General features: G+C 33.7%; 1 protein-coding gene across 1 annotated transcript in view; it reads right to left on the bottom strand.

The window, feature by feature from the left end:
• Positions 1 to 1,894: 1,894 nt before the first annotated feature.
• The window catches only part of TM9SF3 (transmembrane 9 superfamily member 3), a 74,068-nt gene continuing 52,761 nt past the window's right edge, over positions 1,895 to 23,201 (bottom strand). Inside the window, exons 10-15 of the mRNA XM_037804361.1 lie at positions 18,387 to 18,526; positions 15,924 to 15,992; positions 11,844 to 11,990; positions 11,192 to 11,275; positions 10,988 to 11,064; positions 1,895 to 3,549 (exon numbers count right to left, since the gene is read on the bottom strand). Coding sequence (XP_037660289.1) covers positions 3,482 to 3,549; positions 10,988 to 11,064; positions 11,192 to 11,275; positions 11,844 to 11,990; positions 15,924 to 15,992; positions 18,387 to 18,526 — 585 coding nt within the window. The 3' untranslated portion in view covers positions 1,895 to 3,481. The remainder of the gene's footprint in view (positions 3,550 to 10,987; positions 11,065 to 11,191; positions 11,276 to 11,843; positions 11,991 to 15,923; positions 15,993 to 18,386; positions 18,527 to 23,201) is intronic.

Genomic DNA, 23,201 nt, shown 5'->3' with positions numbered 1-23,201 from the left:
TAAATCTTACAAAATTTCTGCAGCTGTAATGTTAACTTTTTGATCTACCCTACTTCTAAATCTAGTCTCATCTGTTTCTGTACATTTCCAAACAAATTGAGGAATCTTCATAAATTTCAATTCTCTGACCTTTTAAACACCTTAAATGCTAAAATACAGCTTCATAACTATGAAATTTTTATGAAGATATAAAACTTTAATACCTGTGTTTTCATATTTCACTACTTCTACTTATTACACGTTCCAGTAAATCAACAGAATGAAGCACTAACACACAGTGCAACCTAAACGTAAAACCAAGAAGAAACAAATAGGCTTTTCCCCCTAGAATTCATATGCAGAAGAACTTCGGTACTTAGCTTTTCCTGAACAAATTACAGTAATACACTTTTTCCTTTCTACATTTCTAAGAATTCAAAAGGTTTTCAAATAACATTTATTTGCAAGACATTTGGCATAGGTGGTTAGTAAACATTTAGGAAACAAAAGCTTTATCAATATGAATATAATTTGTGGATAAACCCTAAATAAAGTGGTTTTTGGAAGAACTGGAATTTGCAACCACCACCTTTATAAAGAGGTCCATCTACTTTCAATGGAAAATGTTCGAGCTTACCATTCAGTTGGTTCAGGTATCAGCACAATATAATGAATTCTATGTTAAGGGCTTGATTTATGGGCAAACCCTATATACCATCTAGGATTCAAACATGATATACTACCATCCAGCCATCATATTTCTACCTTATCTTACTCTTGTATAGCATATATGTATAATGATTTCAACTTCTAATGTAGTTCCAAATTCAGGAGGAGCATGCTTATAGATACATTGGGAGAGTTTATCTTTTGGTTAGTTTCTGATAGTGTTCAAAGCATCAGTTTGGTAAGCTGAGTAAATAATGTTAGCAAATGAAGGAAAGATACACAGCTTTAATGGGGTGGGAAAATCCCACCCTTTAATTAACTTAATCTTCCATATTACTTCCATAAATCTTACATTTACATATTCCATAAAATTCCATATTCTACAACTGAGAGCTTTGGAGCTACACCACTAGTGAATTATAATTTAAGACACACTGATATTCATTCAGCACCTCTCTGAAGCCATAAACCAGTATCTATTTCTAAAGGACTTTTGCAGGTGATTTATATTCATTTTAACCGAGTTCTTAATGTATTTGGAAATGAAGAAATTATTTTTTCACTGCGTATGCCAAAGAACTTCAAAGAAGGCTTGATTTAATAGGAAAAAAATGGTGTAACTAAAAGCAGCTAAACCACACATTCTTTAAAAACCTTACCTCTTACCTGTAAGATTCATTATGAGAAACAAATTTAATTTCATTAAGACTAAAGTTTGCTGTCCAATTTACACTCCATTAGATAGACTATGTGTTGTTATGTTAAAATTACTTTACATGTAGTAAAAAGTTACATAATATATGCAATTAAATGTTGATTTTTAGTTTCTTGTAAGATCTTAAAGGCAAGTGAAAAGGAAGAGAAAATGGAAGAACCAATGGTTTACATTTATATATTCAGGCTCGAAGAAGAGAATTTACCTCTAGCTTCCAATCGAATTCCTGTTTGTTCACATACTTAGTAGTACGAAAACAAACTCTTCACTCTTCATAACCAAATTATAGGACTCAGATTTCATCAATTTATAGAAACATATTTTGTAAAAAAAAAAAAAAAAAAAAAAAAGGTATTTTATATAACTACTAATGGTATGAGCTGTGCATAAAGGTTTAAATATAGCTCTTTCTGTATCTTTCTAAAAATACCAATATACAGTATTGTTTCAGGTGGTCATTTGCATAGCAAACTATTAAAACTCAATGGTTCTAGGAAAACTTCACATTATGGATAATTCCAGAAAGACGTATTCAAAATTAAAATCACTTCTCTTAGAAAATGTAACCTTTATTTATTCATCTAATAGTAAGCTAACTACTTTTACCACATCCCCATTTTCACACAGTACACTAACCTGAACAGATTTTGTGCCACAATTTCATTCAGGAAGGGCTTGTCATTCACTTTGTGACTGTACTAGATGGCAAGTTTGGGGATTTTAAAGTATGGGCACCCTGTATTAGAAAAGCATAGTTTATACTACATTTTTTTTTAAAGGTATTCACTAATAGCCTTTTGAACAGATATATTCAAATTGCAAACACATCTATTTTCACAAAACGATTTGGTCAGGAAATTTTATTTTAACATTCTAAAGCAGTAATGCTTTAGATGTTACTTTTTAAGTGTCCCAGACAGGATTAACAAAATTAAATGTTTCTAAATTACAAATTTAGCTCCTGTAGGAGTCTCTGAAAAGAAACAGAAGAAAACAATCCCCCTTCCCAAAATAAGTATGACATACACATTTTGAAGAAACTCCAATGTTTCATGCAATGGTAGGCAAGATGTAAAAAGCCACCCAAATTCACACATTTCTACACCGATCATCAGAAAAAAGTACTCCATAGTCAATCTGTACAACCAATGCATTTGGGAATCTACACCTACATTACATTATTTAATGTTATATACACTTATTACCCACCCACCCCCTTCTTTTTAATAATTTCTTATGTAAAGCCTTCATTCAAACCCAAAAAAGACATAAGACTAACTTGGGGGGGATAAAAGATAATCACTTTAGACATTCAGTTAAAATGTTGTTTATCTAAATCTCAAAATGTTTAATAAAAACAAAAATCTTCTCCATTTAACACTTTGCTTTCTAACTATACAGTAAATTGCATTGTAGAGAGTACACCTCTACCTTCAGACTGTATCTTCTTTGGATGGAATTAAGATGTAATTGGATAATTTTAAGATAAATAAATGGGAAGTTGGTCCAAGATGACAGTAGATATATTACATGCAGGATTTAGTATTTTTTAACTCTCTCTTTTAAAAAAAGGATGCAGCTGAGTTGAAAAAAAAAAAAAAAAGGTCAAAATAGAACATAGATTCAATATATAAAAATGTCCCACATAGGTTGGCAATGGTGGTAAAAATAAGAGAAAAAGTAATCTTTCTGGAACATCATTTTTCAATAACATAGAAACACTAAATGCCAGGAAGATTTCTATTCATGTAATTTTAGCATCCAAGTTTCCCTCTATTTATTTTATTGGAACAAATGCTTTAAATAAACTATTTGTCCTCTTCACTGAAGAGAGCTGGTCTATTTCATCTTTATGAGCTAGTTTTTGGGAAGATTAGCCATGTACTGTAGTAACGCTTACTGCATAATATCCAAGTATTTGCTGTGAACAGTTGGAGAAAGCAGTCAGTAAGAACCTAGGATCAATGGAAATAGATGTTACTTTAAGCCATCCAGGAAACAGAGACCGACAAAGAACCCAGTGTTAAAGCCCAAATCTCTTCTTGCGCTTTTTTTGCTGTGCAAGTTCCACCCCCATGAAAGAGAAATTGATCCGGAGTTCTAGGTCTTCTTGGATCTCTAGTCAATTTTCACATTAGTATAGATTTTTCGGACAAAGGCACTTGTTCCCATGTAACCAATCGCTCCTGCAAAGATAAAATAAAATATTTTAAAACAAATACACAAAGAACGGTATCAATCTTTTATGAGCCCTAAATGCTCTCTGCTCTGGAAAATTATTCTTTTTTCAAGATCACATTTTTATGTTACTATTCTCTTCGAACTTATTAAAATTATATTATATGCTTTGCAAATCACCTGTTACTTTCATACACTAAGTTTGACATGATGTAAACTTAAAAAATCAAGCATCAATTATTACTTCTATAAATCAATAACGAGAATTAAAATACATCTTTTACAAAGCAAGACAATTTGATAACGACAAAAATATGACAGATTAAAAAGCATGTCTTCTTTGATTTGACCGTATATTGTTCTAGGTCATTAAAGAAATATCAATATATGCTTCCAAAACCGTATGACTGATACCTTATGGATAAGTGACTGAATTCTCTCAAGGAAGGACAAAAACCAGGGCCCAGTAGCATTTGAAGCTCTAAAGAAGAGGCATTTTCTCATGGTTTCTTTCTCTTTTTTTTAATGTTTAGTTGGAGAAGCTGTGTGGTTGGTAGAAAGGAAGACATATTTGAAGGAGTGGGCAAAAGACATAGGTCAGGAATTTTGAAATGTTGTTTTTGAATAATTAGCCTCAACTAGGTCTCAAAACATCAGAAAGCAGTGATATTTCTCTATTTTGTTAAATGAAGTATCTATCACCACTGCCTAAAAGAGAGTCTGGCACATGCTAAGGTACTCAAGCAATATTTGTTGAATGAATGAATGAATGAACTAGATCGTTCTTCACTGCATACACTAAGGGCTTTTTTTAACAGCAAGACAGCTGGTCATTCATGTCACAGGAATTTACCAACTAGCCCAACATTACTGAAAGTTTAAAAGTAAACTTTTTGTGAGTTAATAATGATACACATACACACATGCCTAACAGGTTACCTTTGAACTAACTTTTATTCACCCATCTGGTGTATGTAAGAAAAGAAGCAAGTTTTTATCCTGCCTTTCCTATATATGAACTGTATCTCAAGGTAATCAAATGGCTGATGAAAGAAAGTTTCTCCTTATAAAAGTATTCCAGCAAATACATACAAAAGGAACAACAGAATTAGGATATTATAACCACTAATGAAGTATGTGAATGAGGCAATAATTAACAATGGCTGCTAACCTCACAAAGAGAGATGGTTAAACACTGTGTGCCTAATAAAAGTTTACAAACCAGCTGTTAAGTATTCTTGGCCAACTATTCTTGAATATGATCAAGTCTATGGATCTAACTACCATTTTACAGAAAATATTGGAGAAGGGGCACATAAAGAAACATATGACACCTCAGGGATATAATCAATAAAATTCAGAGTGTGGAAAACTCTACAAGAATAAAAAATAAGCAAACAACAAAAGGAAAAAAATGGTCTTTAAATAAATTGCAAGGGAAAAGAGAATATTTTTAGATTAAAACAATCTTAAGGGACATTTCAACCAAGCAACACTTGGACCTTATTTGGCTCTATATGCAAACAAACGGTATTTTAAAAGTAGAGGAAGTTGGGGAAATTTGAATATAACTGAATGTTTGATTGTATTAAAGAATTATATTTATCTTTTAGAGATGTATACTGACATATTTACAGATGAACTGACATGAAGTCTGCGGTTCATGCCAGAATAAGAGGAGCAGGTAAAAGTATAAATAAAAAAAGACTGGCCATAGGTTGATAATTATTGATGTTGGGTGTTCGCACATGCAAATCATTATATTATTGTTCTTGTTTTTCCATGTATCTGAAATTTTCCCATAATTAAATGCTAAAAATCAAAAAAGAAAAGAAAAAAAAGGAAAAAAAAAGAAAGGCCACCAAACCCACAAAGCAAATACATTTCCAGTATGAACACTTCTGTTACCATAAAAGATAATGATATATTTTAAAATAGTGATAACACATTTTAAAATAATTATGATACATTTCCTTCAAAGTAAAGAAAAATCACTCAATTTTGTAAAAATAAACCTGAACTTCTGAAATGTAAAATACCTATAAAAACTTAACTAACATCAAAAACTTAACTGGCACTATATAATACCAGTCCAGTAACCAAATCCAATTTTCCAGATCCTCTAATACACTGTTCCCCTTTGAGCACAGATGTACTTAAAAGCAAGTACAGCTAGGGATACAGTTAGGGATACGGGAGGATTCGAGTTTCCTTCCCCCCCCCCCTCATCTTTCACTTTATTTCTTGCCTGGAGTAATGAAAAGGTTCTAAAAATTGAACAAAAATTAAGTGTGGTGATGGATGCACAGCTGTAAGAGGGTACCAGGGGCAACTGATTGTACACTTTGGATCTTTGGATAACTGTATGGTACCTGAACAAGCCCAATAAAAATTAAAAAAGAAAAAGAAAAAAAAAAACAGTATCAACCTTGAGAATCATTTTCCCTAATTTTATAAGAACCTCAAGCATAAGCTTATAAACATGACACTATAAAAGGACACTGAATATACTCTCAAGGAAAGTATGTCTTAAGAATAAGAGATAATCTTTTTAAACTTGTTTTCCTTAAAACTAAAATGCTGTGCTCAAAATATAAAGATTACAAGTCTAAATATTTCCCATCTTATCAGTGACTTCTTTTTTCTACATTAAAAAAATGAACAAATTTTTCTTTCCATTACCTTCTTTTAAAAAAATTAGCAACATAAATTGCATTATGGTGACATTTTATTCACTTCCAGTCTCAACAGTCCACCACCACCCACCCCCCAAAAAAAGATTAGCACTGAAGGCACATAAAACCATTAAAGAATAATGCTGGGACAGTGCCAGAGGAGAAGGGGAATGGTACATGTTCCAAGTTTCAGGCAGCAAGATAAAATTTCAACAGGAAAAGCACTCAAAAAATTTAACTGGATTCATTCCATCTTCTTTGTAAATATCAAAGTATTACCTCTTTAGGTCTTCCAAGATATAGAAAAACTCAAGAAAAAAATTGTAACTCTTTGCTTATTCACATAATTCCATACCTCACTGAATGTTGGTGATGTCAAGAAATATGTTGGTGATATCAGACTGAACTCAGAGTTCAGTGAACAGTGTTCTAAAGGAATGAAACCCAATAATACCAAAGGAAACTTCTGTTGCCTAGAAATAACAAGGACATTCCCACATGACATAAATTGATTTTTAATCTCTAATTTCTATTCATATTTCCCTCAGTTAACTAATTAATTATCACAGGGAATGGTTATCACAGCAGCTATAAATAAACTGTGACTATAATATAGAAACATGTCTTCCCTTGTACCTTGTGAAATTAGTTTCACTACTTTACAGTCAAACCTGATTTGTGTGTATGCACACACACAATCATGTACATGATGCATATGATCTGAAAAGACTCTTTTGATAGAGGAAAAAAGCAATCTTGGTACCCTAAACGTGTTCACAAATGTCACAGTAGGTAGGACCTACCCTGCAAAATAAGATTATCGTCTTTCTTACTCCATTGCCCATCCTAAAGCTAAAATTAGAACCATCAAAAAGAATAGAAGACAACAGCAAACAATGGAAAAAGGAGAAGGGATGAATAGGTTGAGCACAGGGCATTTTTAGGGCAGTGAAACTATTCTCTGTGATATCATAATGGTAGCTACATGACATTACTTATATGTCAAAACCCAAAGAATAGTATACACAAAGAGTGAACCATATGTATGCTATGGATTTTAGTTACTAAAAATGTATCAAAATTGGTTTCTCAACTGTAAGGAATGTACACACTAATGCAAGATTTTAAAAGCAGAGGAAACTATGCCGGTGTGGAAGTATTTGGCAACTCTCTGTAGTTTCTGTGCAATTTTTCTGTAACCTGAAAATGCTCTAATTTTTTTTTTTTTTAAATCATATGACCTCTGATAAGATGCAATAAGAACAAAGAATCACTTTTGTAATATTCCTGCCAAAAATGAATCTAATCATGAGAAAATATAAGAGAATCCCACACTAAGAAACACTCTACAAAATAATCGGCCTATAATCTTCAGAAGTGAAGGAAATTTGTCCAAAATTTATATTTTCTGTAGCACACTACCTAACCTAACCTCTCTGGTCAGTGTATTTAAACAACCTAAATTACATGGAAACTAGAATAGGGAAACAGATCTTGGTACTCTATACAGGTTAATGTAATAGCCTAATACACTGCTGAGTACTGTGGGCAGAAAATTAAAAAAAATATTTGCAAAGTCCCCTTGAGAGACTGGAGAAAAGAAAATGTGGAACTATTAAACTTCTTCACCTGGGAATTCCTGATATTCTCGCAAGCACTAGGGACTCCCAATTTAATAAGCCAAGCCCTCAATCTTGAAGCTTGCCCTTATGAAACTTATTTCTGCAATGGCGAAGCTAAGCCTATTATAATTATGCCTAAGAGTCATCTGCAGACAACCTTTTCTTGCTCAGATGTGGCCTCTCTGTCTAAGCCAACTCTGCAAATAAACCCACTATCCTCCCCACTACATGGGACATGACTCCTAGGGGTATAAGTCTCCCTGGCAACGTGGGACATGACTCCCTGGGATGAGCCTGGTCCTAACATCATGGAATTGAGAATGCCGTCTTGACCAAAAGGGGGAAAGAAATGAAACACAATAAAGTTCCAGTAGCTAAGAGATTTCAAGCAGAGTTCAGAAGTCATTCTGGAGGTTACTCTTATGCAAGCTTCAACGACATACTGCAAATTACCACAGTATGCCAAGCACCCAACCAACAGCATTCCTGAAAACCCTAAAGAATACCCTGGGCTCTATCTAAGACTCTATAAATGTATTACTTAGTAAGTTTATTTTTTCAGAAACTTAAGCCCTCAAGATTCTTCCTATGCCAGTAAGCCCTGAAACCCAGCAGTACCACTCTCCATGAATATCAACCAGTTCCATTACTCTACACCATAAGGTCAACACCCCTTTCCAGCATGAAGACTCTAAAATGATTATTGCTCAGATATCCCTGAAGATTGAGTGAGTGATCAAATGACAGGGAAGAGGTGTAACTGAGAAATTAAGTTTGACAAATGACTATGACTACTGAGTCATTATATACATATTTCGTTTTGGTTTCTAGTGTATGAGAATAGCCAGAAGGAAATACCTGAAATTGTTGAACTGTAATCCAGTAAATTTGATCTTTGATAAAGACTGTATAACGATATAGCTTTTATCATGTGACCATGTGATTATAAAAACCTTGTGACTGACACTCCTTTATCCAGTGTATGGGCAGATGAGTAATAAAACAGAGACATGCATGAAAAAAATAATAATAATAGGTCAGGAGTATGGGGAAAAATACCCCTACATAAACTATGGACAATAGTAATAGTACTATTTTAATAATCTCTCATCAACTGCAACAAATGTAACCACTGTTAAAAAAAAACAGAATTCCAAAAATGTGTTATCAATTTTAACAAATTTTCCACACCAATGCAAGTGTTGGTGGTGAGGTGGTATTACAGGAATCCTGTATTTTTTGCATGATTGTTCTGTAAACCCACAACTTCTCTAACAAAAAACTAAAAAAAAAAAAAAAAGTGAAGGAAAGTCATGAAAGCCAAGAAAAGACTGAGGTACTGTTCCAGTCTGAAAGAAACTAAAGGAACATGATAGGTATGTGCAATGTATGATCGTGAACTGGATCCTTTCTGCTATCAAAGAATATTATTTGGACCATCAGCAAAACTTGAATGGTATGTAAAGAAAGTATTCAGGAATTAGGAGATATCAGTTGGGCAACTTACTAAACTCTTGTAACTCAGTCAATTAACTATTTGTATTATATTTCCAAATTTTTTGTAAGTCTGTGGTCATTTCAAAGTAGGAAAAAAATTTCTTCAAACAGACAATATCAAAATTAATAATGAGTCCACAATAATAAAAAAAAAAAAGAAAAAGAAAAAGGAGATAGATTTGAACTATGCACTATCTGGAAATGTTTCACAGTGCTTAGTTCTCTAGTCTTAAATCATTCCTATGAGGTAACTAGGAAATTAGCCTCATTTATAATAGAGTAAAAACTGAACTAGAAAAAAAGTAAGTTACTTGTATGAGTCTCTACCCTTCAGGTACCTCTGCCTGGACTCTGACATGAAATTGCTCTGAGGTGAAAGCATGATGTATAGAATCCCATAAATAATGTGCAGAAACTGAGACACAAATCCCAGAGCAGAAGGAAGCCCAAAGACTTTAAGCTGCATCAATACAAAAACAGAACTACTACCATTCACTTAGCATTTACCACTTACCTGATGTCTACCCACATTCAACCACAACCCTATGAGGGAAGCATTATTCCTCTATTGCAAATGAAAAAAACTGAAGAAAGGTGTGCTGGTTTGAAGCTGTTATATACCCCAGGAAAGGCTATGTTCTTTTAATCCATTCTTGTCAGTGCAGGTCTACCGTGGGTGTGACCTTTTAATTAGGTTGTTTCAGTTGAGATGTGACCTACCCAATTCAAGGTGGGTCTTAATCCTTTACTGGAGTCCTTTGTGACAGGAAAAAGGACAGAAAAAAGCCAGAGAGCTCAGAGAGAGAGAAAAACACGCACAGAAGCCAAAAGAGCCACTGAGGCCAGAACCTCAAAGAGAAAAAACACAGGAGAGAAGGACTAGCAGACGCCAGCTATGTGCCTTTCCATGTGACAGAGGAGTCCCAGATGCCAGCAGCCTTTCCCCAGAGAAAGTATCCTCTTGTTAATGCCTTAATATGGACATTTTCATGGCCTTAGAATTGTAAAATTGTAAGATAATAAACCCGCTTTGTAAAAGCCAACCCATTTCTGGTATATTGCATTTTGACAGCTTTAGCAAACTAAAACAAAAGGTTAAATAATTTGGCTAACATGGCCTGGCTATTAAGTGGGATACCAGGATTCACATCCAGCTCTGAAAAACCCCCAAAGTCCCTGTTCTTCTCATTCCACACTGTGGCTCCATATAACTGGACATCAATTACTGCCTATTTAATAGTGCTGACACTATGCTTGGTGCTTTACACAAATTAGAGACGTCAATTTGACTTCCCACAGCCAAAAATATACTGAGTGGCAGCATGGGGATATAAAACCAGGTCTGTTTTTGATCCTTTTGGATGAACCTAAGATAAAAGCACTAATTCTTAATATGAATGAAAATATTATTTGTGGTACTGAAAACACTGCTTACACAATTATTAGGAACAGAAAATAAAAATAGAAATCAATGAAGTCATAAATTACGTTTTGTGGAAAAGTCAAAAGGACTGAAATCAGACTCAAGTTTATTTTGGTGTTCCTGATGAAATAACAGAGAAAATAATTTTTAATTTTCCAATGACTGTATTTTTCTGATTCTGAGACCCTCAAAGATTTATTCATGATATTCCAAGAATTTCAGAACTTACCACACATTATCCCCAAGGCTGTGCTAAATACTGCCATATATCCAAAGTAAAATGATGTTTGAAATAAGCCATACATCCTGAAATAAAACAAAATAGCTAATTATAGTATATCCATTTTTACTTTTAACATAAGGCCTGAAAATTTAGTATTCAAAGGAGAAATTCAGTTTACTACATGCAAATTGAGAGAACGTCTCCACTTACTTTGTTTTGAAAAAATAGTAGTAAAAGGAATACATGTAAACATAGATTGCAGTTGATGCAGCAGAGAGAAAACTTGTCCACTGCCTGGAAAAAAAAGATAACTCTTTTGAATAAATAGCACTGAAACAAAGATTTTATAGCAAAATATTTTATGAAAACATCCATTAAAATTCTATATATTTTAGAAACAAATGCACACACGACACAAGTGTATCAACAAGGGGCAAGCCTAAGAACCAGAAGAAGAGATCCTGAATTCTGTCCGATTCCCTGTAAGTCATCTGAAGTAAACCATTTCCTTTTTCAGACCTAAGATACCTTGTATTTAAAATGGAGTAACGCTTCCTCATTAAACTCTTTCCACATCTAACACTCTGTAAATTTTTTCTAACATAGTACCCCTCATTAATACCAAAAACAAACAAACAAAAACCTGCCTGATTTTATTTCTCCCCTAAAATCTTCATCATTTTCATAACTGGAGGAAAAAAAAACCTAAACCATCTTAAGTAGCAAAATCTGTATAAAGATTTTTTTTACTCTATTCGATACACTTAAAATGACATCTTGTCTTAACATATTAGCATCCCCAGTGGTTCTTCCCACAAATTCAAAAAGTCCCTAGCCTCATCTATTACAGGTAGGTACTTACCACCTATAATCCTCTGCATTTAGTAGGAAGTACGTGCACACGATGGTCACACAGATGGTCACAATGCACAGGATGACCAGCACCAGCATCATGAAGCCATAGACATAATAGATCTTATATGCCCAGAAAGATGTGAAGATGAAATACCTAAATAAAAGGCAATAAAGGCATGGTTTTCTAGTCTTGATTCTTGAAGCTCACTACACTTTTGCTAAGCCTCATTTACATTGTAGTTCCCACTGTTTTCCTCACTTAAATGTTTTTCTACATTACAACCTAAGAAGGAAATACCAGTAACGGGACAATCACAAATGCACTGTGATACGTACTACACCAACGCACACAGGAGGGGCATCTTACCAGTTTGGCTGGGTGAGGCTGGGAAGACAGCAGGAAGACTCAGGTAAGGCATGTGGAATAGAGGGAGCTAGAACAATGTTCCATGCAAAGGCACAGCAAAGGCAAAGGCTCACAGATCAGGAAGTTCACTATGGCTAAAACTTCAGATAAAGCGGGGAGCGCTAAGAGATGAGGATAAAGAACTGAACAGGGGCCAGATCAGTCCTTGTACATCATATTATGGAGTTTGGACCTTATCTCAATGAAAATGAGATGTTTTTAGCAAAGAAATGACATGATCAAACTGATACCTTAGGAAGATCACTTTGACCAGCAGAAGGACGATGGGTTTGAGGGTAGTTGAATGTACCAACAAAAGGGAAGTTAAAGAAGAAAGGCTATCTAATGGAAAAGAGTCCTGAGGAAGCAGGAAGAGATGTTACCCAGAGAGTACTGAGAACAGGGGTAGGAGGGAAAAAATAGTTGGAGGTCAAGTCAGGGTGAAAAAACAAAGGAGTGTCAGACTAGAGGTTCAGAAGTTCCAAGAACTGGTTTTATAAACCTGTGAGCCAGAGTGGCACACACTCCATGTCCTCTCTAAAACACTGCCTAATGCTCACAGTGTACATGCAGCTGGTAGGTGACCACCAGGAGTTGTTACCAAATCAATTTATGTCAGTTGTACTTTCTGATATAGACAATTTAATTAAATTTTAGATAAACCAATAAACACGAGAACAAGAAGGAGCTGTGGTTTTCACGAAAATTATGTTGAATGCTTTGGAAAGAAATTGAGTAAGGTGAATAACTAAAAATAAAGTTAGCAAATTAGGTGTGGGTCCACTGAATTGAATATTTAAAAGTGGATAAAATGGGAAATTTTAGTTGTATATATATATTACCAAAATAAAAAATTTAAAAATAAAAAAATAAACCCCAAGGAAATGTAAAACACAAAGCATGGACCCTAATGTAAACTATGGACTATAGTTAATAGTATAATTATAATAATATTGTTCCTTCAGTTGTAACAAAGGTACCACACTAATGCAAAATGTTAATAATAGGGAAAACTGTGTACTTTCTGCATGGTTTTTCTGTAAGCCTACAACTGATCTACTTTTAAAAAAAAGTCGTGTGAACAATGAAAAAAAAAAGTATCTCACTATTTGTCCAATGCTACTAAAAAATAGAAGAGAATGCCCCCCTCCCCCAAAATAATTAGGTGTAGGTGATTCGACTATAAAAGACTGGAGATAAAACGTAAAGTTCTAGGCACATTCTGTACTTAAAATGCTTTAGAGTCTTTAAGTTCTCACTCCATTTTAAAAAGACTAGAAAATACAAAGGATGTATTATGAATCTCAAAGGAAAAATGATGGAAACTCCAAGCAGTAGATACATACTAGAAGAAAAAGCCTTGGCTCTCTATTTTTTTTTTTTTTTTAAAGTAAAGAATGTACAATTAATTGTTTCAAGTTAAAATGTTATGTATGATGCTGAGCCCTCTGTCTTGGGGCTTGCCCCTATGAAGCTTGTTACTGCAAAGGAGAGGCTAAACTTGCTTTATAATTGTGCCTAAGAGTCTCTCCCTGACTGCCTCTTTGTTGCTGACATGTGGCCCTCTCTCTACGTGGGACCTGACTCCCAAGGGTGTACATCTCCCTGGCAATGCAGGATATGACTCCCAGGGATGAGACTGAACCCGGTATCGTTGGATTGAGAACATTTTCTTGACCAAAAGGGGGATGTGAAATGAAAGGAAATAAAGCTTCAGTGGCTAAGAGATTTCAAAAGGAGTCGAGAGGTCACTCTGGTGGACATTCTTATGCACTATATAGGTAACACTTTTTAGGTTTTATTGTATTGGAATAGCTAGAAGTAAATACCTGAAAGTACCAAACTCCAACCCAGTAGCCTTGACTCTTGAAGACAACTGTATAACAATGTTGATTACAAGGGGTGAGTGTGATTGTGAAAACCTTGTGGATCGTACTCCCTTTATCCAGTGTATGGATGGATGAATAGATAAATGGGGACAAAAACTAAATGAAAAATAGGGTGGGATGGGGGGGTGGTCTGGGTGTTCTTTTTTATTTTTATTTTTTTACTCTTATTCTGATTCTTTCTGGTATAAGGAAAATGTTCAAAAATAGATTGGGGTGATGAATGCACAATTATATGATGGTACTGTGAACAGTTGATTGTACACCATGGATGATTGTATGGTATGTGACTATATCTCAATAAAACTGAATTTAAAATAAACAAAATGTTATGTATGTAACATATCTGTAATTCCTTTACAATTAACTAACTACCAGATCCAATCATGTCCATTTAAGACTTCTATACAGGAGAGAATCAGCAGTGGGGCATCTAGAAACATACAAGGTATTTTGAGTTGTCACAATGACCAGCATTTAGTGGGCAGGAGCCAGGGTTATACGACTATAGTACCTGAGAAAGTCCCACACAAAGAACTGTCATTCCTAAAATAACCTGAGTGTTTCCACCAAGGAACACTGGGAAAGAAGATGAGGAAGGGGGAGGCTTTTATTTTGCACTGATGACCAAGGATGCAGTTATGAAGCGTGGTGGGCTTAACTGGACACAAGCATATCCCTGGCCCTCCAACACATATACACATCCCAGCATTCTGCAGACCATGATAGAAGGAGACAGGAATGACCATGCATCAAAAGATGTCCTGGTCCTGGGTGTAAATCTCCCTGGCAATGCAGGATATGACTCCCAGGGATGAATGTGGACCCGGCATCATGGGATTGAGAATATCGTCTTGACCAAAAGGGGGACGCAAAATGAGATGAAATAGTTTCAGTGGCTGAGAGATTTCAAATGGAGTTGAGAGGTCACTCTGGTGGACATTCTTATGCACTATATACATAACACCTCTTAGGTTTTAATGTATTGGAACAGCTAGAAGTAAATACCTGAAACTATCAAACTCCAACCCAGTAGTCTGGACTCCTGAAGACAATTGTATATAATGTAGGTTACAAGGGGTGACAGTGCGATTGTGAAAATCTTGTAGATCACACTCCCTTTATCTAGTGTATGGATAGATGAGTAGAAAAATGGGGATAAAAACTAAATGACAAATAGGGTGGGATGGGGGGGATAGTTTGGGTGTTCTTTTTTTACTTTTATTTTTTTAGTCTTATTCTGATTCTTTCTGATGTAAGGAAAATGTTCAGAAATAGATTGTGGTGATGAATGTATAACTATATGATCATACTGTGAACAGTTGATTGTATATCATGGATGGTTGTATGGTATGTGAATATATTTCAATAAAACTGAATCAAAAAAAAAGATGCCCTGGTCCAGACTGAATAGCAGGCAATGGTTTACCTAGGTCCACAGACCCTCAAACATATTCACAAAATACAATGAAAACAGTAATTCCCTACATCATGCATGTGGTGAAAGGCTGTCTACCATCCTGTAGCATGCACGCTTTGATTTCTAAGATCTTCTATTAGGTGAGAAAGGCCTAGAACATAATATTAAAAAGTATAAACTTCACCTGAATATTTGAGAACAGGGCAGACAACTAGTTAGAAAACCTACAGAGCCCTTTCTGCAAGACAAGGAATTAACAGACTAACTTCATTATAGAACTTCCCATTTGATGATTCTAAACCTAATCGAACTCTTAAATTCTCTTACTACATACAATCAAACCCCTCAAAACATAAATATATCATCAAAGCTTACATTTCAATAAAGATTGAGCCAAAAGGTAAAATTCCTCCCAAGCAAACAATGACTGCAGGCTCCATGAACCTGGAAAATATTAAAATTAACAGTAAATATGATTTTCATTTTATATTAGATAAATCCTAATAGTAGAAAACAGATGCTTGATGCTTACAATCATCACTTTAGGACAGAAACAAACCAGTAAAAATAAAACTCAAATCCACGAGGCACAATACATAGGAGGAACTTCAAACTTATTTCATAGTCAAAATTCTTTACAGCACTAAAAACAGAGAAGAATTTGGGAACCACAAATTATTAAAGTCAAGAAAGACTCCAAGTATTTGCTCCTACTCTACCAGTTCTCAATAATTTCTAAAACTCTATAGGCATTTACTACAGAAAGCCACAGGGAAAGTAAATATAGTCCTGAGACCCTTATCTGAAATAATATTTCCCAAATTGTGGCCTTGCCATCTCTTTGCTCACTTTTTTCTTGATTCATTTCCTTTTCCCACAAATTATACAATTAAGGTATGAGTTCTGAGTTATAATGGAGGCAAAGAAAGAATAAAAATAAAATTCAAACCTCATTCTTTCACTCAGCAAACAAAGACTGATTGCAATCAGTAATTCTCAAACTGGAATCCTCCTCTCCTCTTTTACTTTTCCACTTGCAAGCCCTTGCTCAAGCATTCTCCCTGTAAAGCCTTCTCTGAGTCTCCCAGGAAGAGGTGGGTCCTTCTCTGTTTCCACTTCCTCTTAAACGTAAGTCCACTGCAGCACTTACCACATTGTATTGTAACTGTCTAATTATACACATCTCACCTCACTACATTATAAACCCTGGCAGGCAGAAGTTATTCTCAATATTCCCAGTGCCTAGCACAGAAACTGGCATATAAAAAATTCTACACTAATATCTCTGGAATGAACTAAAAAACTGCTCAAAAAGAAAATCAAAAGCTTTAAGGACTGAAAAAAATAAGCTAGGCCCAGGAACTTTTGTGATTCCTGACCATGTTTTCCTTTAACCTTAACCCAAGAAATGAAGTGAACAATAGGATAAAAATGGGTCCTAATAGCTTAATCTTGATTTGATTAAAAAAAAAAAAAAAAAAAGACAATAAAACAGACTACTACAAAAGTTCCAGCTGAAGTCTCTTATAAGCACTGATCTAAGGGAAAAATATGGCCAACCCTTAAGTCTAGGGGCTGTTTTATTTAGCCTCCATTTCTCTCATTATAAAAGAGAATAATTATAACCTGTTTGTGTAAGTATTTAAAAATAAATTACATCTATAATATGGTAAAATATCTAGAAACAGAAGCTTTTCAATATTTATACATTATGCACATGTAGTCTACTGTATATATAGCTATTCTTATGAGGAATATAATAAATGTACAGTAAGACTTCTATTTTTGTCTGCTATTATACAATTTGAAAATAAAGAACTAATACACAATGGCATAAATCATTACTAAAACATTTCATTTACTAATTTTGAAAGGTAAAACATATAAAATGAGTTCATTTTGTACTCAGATTACAAAAATTATAAACATAAAAATATAAATGACATTTCATTTTATGTTCAAAATTTGAAAAACTACAAATCACCCCCAAATTAAAAATCCATCAAGAATCATGATTTAAAAGCCGCCTGGGCTAGTGAACTGTTAACTATGTTCATACTATTGTCATAGAGGCACTTCTTTAGCTGTTAAACAGAAATATCTGCTGTCCTTTGTTGGGATTGATCTTGAATTACATAAGGTCCTAAACAACATATTCTGGGCATAAAATGTAATAGACACATATTTGAAAGATTCTATACTATCCCAAAGTGAAGGAAAAGAATATGCCAAAAATTTATAATTTCTCTCAATCCTAATTCGTCTCAATCAGCAGGATGTACATGGCTGTAAATGTCAGTATTGTTTAGAATAATAAAATACCTGGAAAAGAAAACAAAATGTTAAAGGGGTTGGCAAATTTTTTCTGAATAGGTCCAGATAGTATATTCCAGGCTTTATAGGTGATATGGTCTCTATCATAACTCTATGCCACATCAAATATGATAAAAGCAACCACAGATAATATTAACACATGGGTGTGGCTGTGTCCTACAAAACTATTTACAAACACAGTCTAGATTTGGCACAGGGACTGTAGCAGTAAACACTTGTAAGCATTAGTTCCCACCCACTCTTACATGCTAGTGTACTTATCAATGCAATTGACTTACCTGTAAATGGCACCAAAATTCAGAAGGTGAAATAATGATATAATTTATTACTACTCTTAAAAATGGAGAGTGAAGGAAAAGTAAAAACAAATGAATTCTTAAGCTCAAACCTAAGACAGTCTTTATCATAAACATATGCCAATTCTAAAGTTATATACACAATAGTCTTAAGAACTTAAATATTGTGAGAAAAAAGATCACGTAAAAGATTAAGCATTCTCTTTACCATTTTTTCTCCGGTATAGGACGAGGCACAGCATTGACACGACAAGGAAAGTTGGGCTGACCCGACAGATTTCGGCCAAGTATTGTACCAACAAGATTCAGAGGAAGAATAACAAAAAAACAGATGCAACAAACGGCCACCTGTAAATTAAATAAAAATGTATATAATTAGAGAACAATAACATCAATAGGAACAAATATAAGGGACATTTTAAAAAATTAAACACAATTCTATCACAAAACAAGATGTTTAAGTTCAATATGGACTAAAATTGTGCAAGATATACTCTAATTAAAACAGGAAAAGAATGTGCTTTCAAATACTAGAACTGAAATAAATACAAGTTGAACTATTTCCTATCCATTTTAGTTCCCCATTTTTCCTAATTTCCATACTGTCTCTGCTATAGTCCTTTCTTCTCTTCTTTCACTTTCAGCTGTCATGCTTTTACCCTATCTATCGTCTATCTTTCATCATTAGAAATAACTTCTTATTTATTTGGGTACACTTTACTGAGCTCCTAACATGCACAAGGAATTTTACGTATATTATCTCCCTATTTGACAAATGATGAAAATGAGACTTGGAGAGGCTAGTTTCCCAGGATTGCACAGCTAGTAAGTAGCCAGACTAAAATTTCAATTCAGATTTGCTTGTCTCAAAGAGCATGCTCTCCCCCCCCCCATTCTATACTGCCATAGGATCTTAACAATAGAAGCATATCTCTCTCTATGTCTATGTGGATCATTACTAAAATGATATACAAATACATTTCTGTCCATTATTTGTTCAAAGTTTAGGTTACAGGGGAGACCATATGGAGATTCTAGAAGCAAAGCAGTCAGCTAAGAAAATATTTATTTTTGTGATTTTTTGTCTTTATGAGTAAATATTGATACATAAAGACACACATTCAGTCTCTTTTCCTAGCCAGCATGTGGCTGAGATCACTTCACTCTGACCTTCAGAGTAGGACTGAATCACCTCTAAGGTCTCTTTCAACTGATGCATTTTGTGCTTTTAATAAATAGAAAGTAAAAGTGAATGAAAAGCAGAATGAAAATTGTGAGAAACAAAAAGGTATGGGGTAAAAAATCCTCTGACTGCATGAGAAGGAAAGAAACTATTTTGAAGCAATGTTAGTTAAAACTCCACATCTCCATTACTTTCTTTTGTGTTTTAACTTTTTAAAAACAAGCCAAAAGGTCACATTGTCTTCCCTTCAGATAAAACTTGTATAAATGTGTGAGAGTTTAAGAGGGCTCTGTAATCCCGTTTTAAATAGTGAGTCTTGGGAACTCAATTTATTGGTGCCTCAGTTTAGATCCATTAATAACATGAATTTATGTACATATTATGTAGTAAGGATATTAAACGTGAAAAATAAGCTGGTGTCTTTTAAGATCTTTTAAATATTATAACAGGTTATGAATTATACATTTCTACACATTATTTACGGGATGTGAATTCTGTTGCAATTTTTGCTACTGATTGCTTTCTTAATAACTAATTTGCTAATATTAAGTATACAAGACTGATAAACCTTCACATTATAACAGAAATCTATATATTTCCCCTTAATTACTCTAATTTCAAATATGAATTGAAGAGAAACTGAAGGGAAACATTCACATCTGGAATCATGTGGTCTAGTAAAAATGGTGTTCAAACTGTTCTGAAGAATCCTCATTTCAAGACTTCCACAAATAAAAATTCGCATATCCCTCTTTTGTTTTTGTTTTCTAACATTTTAATATGAAATGTAAAGACATATACAAAAGTTGAAAGAACTGTACAATGAGCATATATTCATGACCTAGATTCTACAATAAACATTTTACTGTATTTGCTCTATTGCAGTTTTAATATCCTTTTGAAAAGTTTTTCAAATATTTTTAACTGTTATAAAAATATACACTCAAATATGTTCTATACCAAATACTAATACACTTGGAGATAACACAGCCAGATTAACTTATTCTCATGCAAATCTCAAAATAAATTTTTTCCTGTTATCACTATGTATATATGTGAACTTCCTGTAAGTATGTCACTGATGAGGAGATGCTCATCTTTTGTTCTCCCCTACCCTACCCCAGTTCAGGCCTGTACATATTTGCTCATTAAAAGTTGTGCAAGCAAAAGTACTACTACAGTACACGTATGTCACAGGCAATTAAGTGGCAGATGAAGTGAGGGCACATCTTGCCTTTTGTTCTCATTTCAAGGATAACAACAGTTCATAAAGAAACCGATAACCAGTTTCACTAAGATATTATCCACGATTTTAGCATTCATTTAAATTTTTTTTATTGTGACTTTTTATACATATGATAAAAAATTTTGAGCAGTACATAAGAAACTATCAGTAATTAAACTGTAAAACCAATTTCCTGCTCTTTTATTTTCAAGTTCTGGATGAGTTTTCTTGAAGAATACTCTCAGATTGCAGGGCAACCTGTTAAAAAAATATATCATGGAACTACCTCATCCATGAAGTTGTGATTTTTCTCAATACTGACATCTAATCAAATAAATTGACTGCTGAAGAAGATTCAATTGAGCTGTTATTCATATTCCTTGATATTAGATTTGTACTTATCATAACTTGATTGTTCTCACAAAATTTAGAGTGTTAAAAATTTGAATTTCAAAAATATTTATAGAATCATGATTTTATCTGTTTTCTGTGTTGGGCTTTCACATTAAAAATTTATTTAAAAATGAAATTCAGCAACAAAGAGTTCAAAAACCATTGACTAATACACTGGTGAAAATCTTGGACCTCAAACCAAGAGTGGCTAGGAGGCTAAAGGAGGGCTAGCAATAAGAAAAAGAAATAAAAGAGATACAGATTAGAAAGGAAGAAATAAAACTGTCTTTTTTTTTCACAGATGACATAATCTATGTAAAAAAATCCTTAGGAATCTACAACAAAGCAACTAAAACTACTAAGTGAGTTTAACAAGGGAGCAAGATACAAAGTCAATATACAAAAATGAATTGCTTTTCTATATACTGGCAATGAACAATTGGAACTTGAAGTGAAAAAAATACCATTTACAAATAGCTTAAAACATATGAACTAATTAGAGATACATTCAACAAAATATGTACAAGACCTGAACACTGAAAATTACAAAACTGCTGAGAAAAATTAGATACCTAAGTCAGTCAAGAGATATATCATGTTTATGAATCAAATGACATTATTAAGATATCAATTCTTCCCAAATTGATATATAGATTTAATGCAATACTAATAAATTCCCAGCTGGCTTTTTATAGAAATTGACAAGCTCATTCTAAATTTTATACAGAAACACAAAGGACCAAAACGGCCAAAACAACTTTGAAAAAGAACTAATTTCAAGACTTATTATAAACCTACAAGTACTCAAGACAGTGTAAAGACAAATTGAGCAACGAAACAGAATGAAAGTTCAGAAACAGATAAACAAATATAGACAGAATTTATTAGTAAAACAAATGACAAGGCAATTCAATGGAGAAAAGAAAATCTTTTCAACAAGTGGTGCTGGAACAATTGACTAGCCATATGCAAACAAACAAAAACCCTTACCTTTAACTCATACTATATACAAAATTAACCAGAAATGATCATAGGCCTAAATTTAAGACCTAACACTTCAAAATTTCTAGAAGAAAACTTACAAGGAAATCTTAGTGACCTCTGGTTTGGCAAAGATTTCTTAAACAGGACAGAAAAAAACATAAGGTATAAAAGAAAAAAATTCAATAAACTGGACTTCAATATTAATAACTTTTGTTTCAAAAAGCACTCTTAGAATGAAAAAAAAAAACAAGTCACAAATGGGAGAATAATTGCAAAGCATGCAGCTGACATATTTTCGAAGTATAGTACTTGTATTTATAAAATATAAAGCACTCTTACAACTCTATAATAAGAGACAACCTAATTTAAAAATAGGCAAAAGATCTGAACAGTCATTAAAGAAGATACATGGATGGCAAATAACCACACAAAAAGATCTTCAACATGATTAGTTATTAGGGAAGTGCCAGGTAAAACTCAGTAACACCACTACACATCACTAGGATGGCTAAAATTAAAAAGGCTGACCATATCAAACGTTGGTAATGACTGGGAACAACTGTAACTCTCACACAATGCTGACAGGAATGTAAAATAACAAAACTGCTTTGAACAACAGTTTAGCAATCTCTGAAAAGTTTAACTAACATATAACAACCCATTCCACTCCCCGTTATTTATCCCAGAGAAATGAAAATATATGTTCATGCCAAGATGAATACATGAATGCTCTGTTTGATTTGTAATAGCCAAAAACTGGAAACAACTCAAATGTGCATTACTGCATGAACAGATAAACTGTGGTATATCCATGCAACGGAATACTACTGAGCAATAAAAAAGGAATGAACTATTAATACACGCAAACAAGACAGATAAATTTCAAAATGATTTTTCTGAGTGAAAGAAGCCACACAAAAAAGAATACATACTGTATGACTCCATTTATATGAAATTTTATGGGATGCAAATTAAGCTATGGTGACAGAGAGCAGATGAATGGTTACCTGAGAATGGGGCAGCAGAGAAAAGAGGGAAAAAGGAAGGGATGGATTACAAAGATGCAAAAACTTTTGGATGTGATGAATATCCTCTTTTTCCTGATTGTGGTGATGGTTTTACAAATGTTTACATATATCAAAATCCATGAAATTGTACAGTTTAAATACAAGCATTTTATCATATACTCCCTCCCATTCTCTGTGGTATCTCTGCCAGAATACTCTAACTTCAAGAAC

Source organism: Choloepus didactylus, chromosome 15, assembly GCF_015220235.1.
Source record: "Choloepus didactylus isolate mChoDid1 chromosome 15, mChoDid1.pri, whole genome shotgun sequence".
In the NCBI taxonomy this organism is placed as follows: Eukaryota; Metazoa; Chordata; class Mammalia; order Pilosa; family Megalonychidae; genus Choloepus; species Choloepus didactylus.
Note: the sequence above shows the minus strand (reverse complement) of the source record. Positions and strands in the feature narration are given on the sequence as shown.